This window comes from Vulpes lagopus, chromosome X, assembly GCF_018345385.1.
Source record: "Vulpes lagopus strain Blue_001 chromosome X, ASM1834538v1, whole genome shotgun sequence".
In the NCBI taxonomy this organism is placed as follows: domain Eukaryota; kingdom Metazoa; phylum Chordata; class Mammalia; order Carnivora; family Canidae; genus Vulpes; species Vulpes lagopus.
In genome coordinates, this window is record NC_054848.1 from 107188739 (window position 1) to 107194716 (window position 5978).

General features: G+C 40.8%; 1 protein-coding gene and 1 non-coding gene across 2 annotated transcripts; both read right to left on the minus strand.

Annotated features, from left to right (window-relative positions):
• Positions 1-234: 234 nt before the first annotated feature.
• Positions 235-5769, minus strand: RBMX (RNA binding motif protein X-linked). Its single transcript, XM_041741447.1, has 9 exons — positions 5618-5769; positions 4416-4543; positions 4102-4208; positions 3385-3556; positions 2718-2870; positions 2264-2378; positions 2052-2177; positions 1877-1959; positions 235-1249 (listed from the first exon to the last, which is right to left on the minus strand). Exons 2-9 carry the CDS (start codon positions 4522-4524, stop codon positions 939-941), a joined length of 1176 nt encoding a protein of 391 aa, XP_041597381.1. The 5' UTR covers positions 4525-4543; positions 5618-5769; the 3' UTR covers positions 235-938.
• On the minus strand, positions 4296-4367 carry LOC121483712. Its single transcript, XR_005985822.1, has one exon. It is a non-coding gene; the product is annotated as a small nucleolar RNA SNORD61 (small nucleolar RNA).
• Positions 5770-5978: the final 209 nt, after the last annotated feature.

Genomic DNA, 5978 nt, shown 5'->3' on the forward strand with positions numbered 1-5978 from the left:
ACTAGTTTGCTTTGCTTACCATCTTTGCTGTTTCACAGGCATTTGATGCTTTAAATCTGATGTGGAATGCTGATAGATTCACTTTTTAGAAGTCATAAGCCTTTGAGAAGTTGGAGATAACTTCATTGCTTATCTATTTTCTCCTTTGCAATCAAGCTGTTCCTTAAAAGTGAGACACTACAGAGTTGCAAAAATTTGAAACAGTAAGAGCAAGCACCGTTTGCAGCTTCATGGTTGGTTTTGGCCAAACTTTTTATTTAGTATTCTGTAGTTGCTTAACACACACTTAAATGGTCTTATTGGGGGAGGGGATAGGGGAGGTTCTTGTAGATTCCCAAGGAAATGTCAGAAAGGCAAAATATGGCCAGCATTATCCATTTGCTTTTTTTGGATTTACTGGGTGAATAGCACTTTCCTTACATAAGCATCTGATCTCAGGTTTTTCATTACTGAGAACATTGAGATTTCAGTTTGAAGACACTCTGAAATCCTAAGAGTAGCATACCCCGACCACCCTCTAATAGCTAGCTTGTTTGTATAGGCAGAAGGATTCACCTCTCCATTTTAGAAGGCTAGATGTTTGTGGAAGGTCTTAGAATTGCTTTGCCTCATTTACTGGGAAAAATCAGATATAGGAAGTGGCCTTTAGGGACACTTTTAACTTGAAAAATTACAACACTAGTACACAAGTCAAGTCTTAACACATTTAACATTTGCTTATTGAAAGCAATGTCATAAAGTCAAATAAGATTAAACAGGTTTTACTTTTTTCCCTCACAAGAACATAAAAATTATGGAAGGGGAACTTAACAAGAAATTTAAAAAAGATAACACAATTTTTCCTTTTAGTAGTCCTTGGGTAGTTATGACAGAAAAGGTTCCACTTTTTTGTTTGTTTTCTTTGAACGGGGATTTTGGTCCAAAGTTTTGTTTTGTTTTTAATATCTGCTTCTGCCTCCCCCTCTATCAGATCGGCTTCCTCCACGGCCACCACCTCTTGGTGCTCCGCGGCTTGAACTGCTGTAGGAATCACGTGGAGGAGGGTACCCCCTTTCCATAGAAGGGGGAAGCCCTCTTTCTTGTCTGCCAACCCGATCACGACCACTTGAGTAGAGATCACTTCGGCTGCTTGAGTAACTGTCTCGACTTCCACCATATCCGTCACGTGAGCTGCTGTAATCATCATAGCGACTGCTTCCACCATAAGATGGCGGGGGCCCTCGTGTAGGTGGAGCACTACGTGAGTTACCTGCAGGGTCAATGGTCAGGTAATATGGCAACACTATAAATTGTATATATACAACATTTAAATCTGAATTTACAGAATTCTTGTATTAAACGTTTACTTTAACTGGGAGGTTTTAAACTCTGCCATTGCTGGCCATTAACAGGGATTTGCTCATCTGCTGAGATACGGAAATTGGATGGGTTTTAATGTTTGTTTGAAAAGATTGAAGACGGTGTGTATTTCAAGAGGATATTCCAGACAGCTTGTTATTTTATAGTAGACACTCAGACACTTTCCAGTGATAAGTTGCAATTTTGAACTGTAGACTTTCCTTCATATTGCAATGGTAAACATTTGATCTTGTTAATAAAATTTTTAAATTGTATTTTCACTGTTGGGGGAAAACACATAAGGCTGCCAATTTAAGCAAGCAAAATCCCCTCCAAAGCAAGCAAACAGCCTCAAAAAAAAAACTTAGAAAAAAACAAAAGCCCCTCACGAAACTAGGAAAAGCCCAGCTGATAACGTTACCCCTTAAAAGCAAGCAAATATCCCTTAAAAAGCAAGCACCACACAGCCTAATAAAGTGGCTCATGAACCTAAAAACTCAAGCTGGTGATATTCAAAGACCCTCAATCAGTATCTTACCATAACTCTCATATGAATCTCTGTAGGAACCTCCACTTGGATGATCTGAATAGTCACGATCACGACCATAGCCATCTCTATCACTAAAGAGAAAAACTTGTTAAGTCACAGGGCAATTTTCAGAGCAATTTTATCTTTTACAGCCAGCTGTGGCAGGCAACAATTATTACTTTACCTATAGCCTCTTGATGGGTAGTCATCACGTGAACTGGAATGACCATAATCACGGTAAGTATAATCTCTTGGTGGTGGTGCATAATCTCTTGTATCACGAGAACTTGGGTAATCTCTGCTTGAATAGCTACAAAAACAAAAAATAACTTGGTTCACGCTTTTGACAAGTTCTCCTTTCAACCTCAATTATCTACTACTACACTTGTCTGTTACCTGTCTTTAGTAGAATATCCATCATCTCTTGGGGACAAATACACATCTCTACGAGAGGGCAGGGGTTCCCTTCGAGGTGGGCCTCCATAACTATCTCTTCCACGTGACACAGGAGCTTAAGGTAAAAAAAATTAACCATTTAAAAAATATATCCAAAAATGGAAAGCTAAAATATGAATTTACATTCAGGCACTGAGGGCAAAGATTCAAATAGGACAGCACAACTAAATCAGGAAGTTTCTTTAAAATTTCCTATTCACAACTCAATTCTTTTCAGTGCTTGTAACTTTATGTACCTAAATCACACCTCAAGTCCATGAGTCCGTTTCATTAACATTTTTATACTTAATATTTAATTAGGTTTTTAATTTTAAAGCATCATTTTTTAAAATTCACTAATCAATCTTTTCTGTTATGGTGGTAGAACATATTATTCAATAAATCTAGCACTTACCTCTTCCTCCCATTCCACTGCTGCTGCGAACTGGTCCTGAAGGGGCAGATCTTTTAGGAGGAGGACCACCACTTCGTGGTGGTGGTCCTCTTTTTACTGGAAGTGGTCCCCTGGAAGAACTCATGTTAAAATTCATGGAATAGCCACCATCATCTGCATTGAAAAAGAAAAGAAAAACATGTTAATTCTCACATCAATGAAAGTCATAAAAGTTTCCTTTGCTGTATCAATGACCATTTTGTTTAGTTGGGAAATCTTGCTTTAATTTGCACTTGTCCAAGGGAGTCTATATAGACTAACAAAACTAAGAGTAGTCTAAGCTCCTTCAAAAAAATGGTTTAATTCTTATACACTTAAAATATGTGTTCTGAGAAGTTTTCTGCAAACTTCTTTCACAAACTACCCATATAAGTTGGTTTTCTATGGTTTTAGTTTTTAATATTTAAGTAATCCCAGTGTGGGACTCAAACTCATGACCTGTGATTAAGTTGTCAGCCAGGCTCTGGTCCATTTTTTTTAAACACTAATTTGACTTAGGTAAATGATAAAGGAGTAGGTGTGCTCAATATCAAAAGCTGGAGAATTTGTACCAGGACATAACCAATGCAGATCGGTGTGGTTTGCAATTCATAAATTCTACAAGCCTGAAGTAGACCCAAGTCATTACCCATGTGCCCTCCACGTGAAGGAGGTCCCCTGGTTCCTCCACTTCCTCCTCTTCCGCCTCTAAGACCTCTTGGAGGGCCTCTGCTTCTTGGAGGTGGAGGTGGTCCACGTCTACCACTTTCAAATGATGGTTTTGTGGCTTGTTCTACCTTGATGGCTTTTCCATCTAAGGACTAAACATAAAATTGGTTAATTGCATTAGTATTTAAAGAAATCTCGCAGATATATTCACTATGCATTGTGCCACCAATGTGCCCTCCAAATTCAAGTTTTTAGGTAAATTTAGCTCATCAACTAATCTGAAAAAAGTGATAAAAATATATGGTCACTTTTCCATTGAAAGTTTTTTTTTGGGGGGGGGCAAGTATCTTAGAACAATACTGGTCAGTTGAACCCCAACATAAGGTGACTATCACACTGCTGGTCAATAAAGTTTAAACAGCCAGACAGTCAACTTGTTACCAAATGTGATAACCGACGAAAAGCCAAGTTGTCAACTCATTTTATGGATTCCAGATAACAATCAGATAATTTTCTGATTTGAAAACACTTAAAAGAGTATAATCCACAACTTCCCAAAATTTGAAACTACAAAAGGCGAAAATTAGAGGGTTCTGGAAAGGCATACATTCAAACACAACTCAAGACCTACCCTAGACCAAACTTCAATAACAGTATTAAGTTAATTCATTAAGAAACTTTCATAGTGCAATCTCACCTTTCCATTCATGTCTCTGGCTGCATCCTTAGCGTCTGCTGGGCTCTCAAAGGTGACAAAAGCAAATCCTCTTGATTTGTTGGTTTCACGATCTTTCATCAATAGAACTAAAAAAAAAAAAAACAGGTTTTTTTTTTTTAAACTAGGTGTTACTGTAGTTCGAATTAGGTAAGACAAGTGCACCTACAAAACGTAAGCTCAGAACTTCTTAGAGGACAAAATAATGTATCATTTCAGACAATCAACGCAATTAAATACATCACAGCTTACATTTTTAATTCTAACAGCTCCCTATATAGTTTCAGATAACTCACCTTCCACTATTCGTCCATATTTGCCAAATACTGCTTCAAGGGCTTTTTCATTTGTTTCCGTATTGAGGCCACCAATGAAAAGCTTTCCTGGGCGATCTGCTTCAACCATTTTTCCCCCTGGTGAGAGTCTGTTGAAAAAGAATAGTATTACCTCCCTATAAAAAGTTCAAGTTCACAGGACACACCTATTTACTGGTACATCTTTCTTGTTTTACTAAAATCATCATTCGTTTTCTAAGCCTCAGCAGGAAACCAATTTAAGTAGTTTACGGATACAGCAGTTTACACTAAACTAGTTAAAAAGGGCCAACTTGGCTAATGCCTTCATCCTTAATCCACCTCGGCAATTTTAATAAAGCAACAGCCACTCAGCATTTGAAAAAGCCATTTTAGTTTAATCCTAGGTGTGTTTCCTTTTAAAGATTCAATTATCACATTCCAATTACCCTAATGGTTTTTAAAAAGTGTATCGCCTCATTCAAGGTCACAGACCAGAGGCAAGTCCTCTTCCAAGACCTTTGCCTTTTCTCAATAGGATTCCCTAGTAAGAGAAATTTAAAGTTTGCGCCAAGTTATACCTCCTTTTCTTTACCAGCCCCTGCCCCGCCGAAAAGGTTTAAAAGAAAAGAAAAAAAAAAAAAAAGGTCTCAGTCTCGTTTCATAATAACGGAAGGTGGAAGCGCGCATCGTATCACTCAACACTCCATGACTGCAGCAGAATCCAATTAAAACCCGTCATTAAAAACCGCGTGGAAAACACAAAATGGCGACACTTGGATTGAACCCAGAAAAACCCACACCGGTCAGGGGAGTAACTTTTGCCATCAGCAGTGGCTGGGAAAATTCAAAGGGCTTCCTTTCCAGGCCGCCAATGAACAAGGACCCGCGTAAAAGCGCACGTGCCCATCCGTAGCGCCAGCGCCATCCCAATGCAGGTACCGCGGCGGTCTGCCCTCGCCCTGTTCCAGCCCCGACCTCCGGCACCAACCCCGCAGGCGGACAGCCAAACTTTCTCGAGAGGCACCGAACGGAACGGCGCTCCCACGTCTGTTTTTCCCGGACATGCTCGGCTTTAACGAAATAGGTCGGCACCTTTAGGCTCTTAAAATGGCGCCCGCCACCCCCATCTCCAGGGAGATAATCCCAAGTTGTAACGTGGCAAGAAGGTACGAGAAACGGGTGAAGGAAAGAGTAACACGTACCGGAGGGGTGACGACCGTTCCAAGCTCCTATGAGCTCGCCGGCAGGGGCTTCGCAGCAGCTCAGCACGAGTGAGAGCCTCCGGCTCTGAGAGCGGAAGAGGGAAGCCGCTAGCACTACTGCGCAACGAGGGCGAACAAAGGAGACAGCAAACTTTATACTGCCCGGGAACGAGGCTGAAGGACCCGGATGGAAACCGAGCTTAGAATTTGAAACGCAAAGGGAGGGGGAGCGGTTCCCAGCCTCCCATTGGCCGTCCTCTCTGTCACTCACTCCTTGCTCCTCCCCTTTCCCCAGGCCCTCCGCGTTCTGGCCGGCGCCCGTTTCTAACCGATTCCCCAGCCCCCACCCGTGCTCCACAAA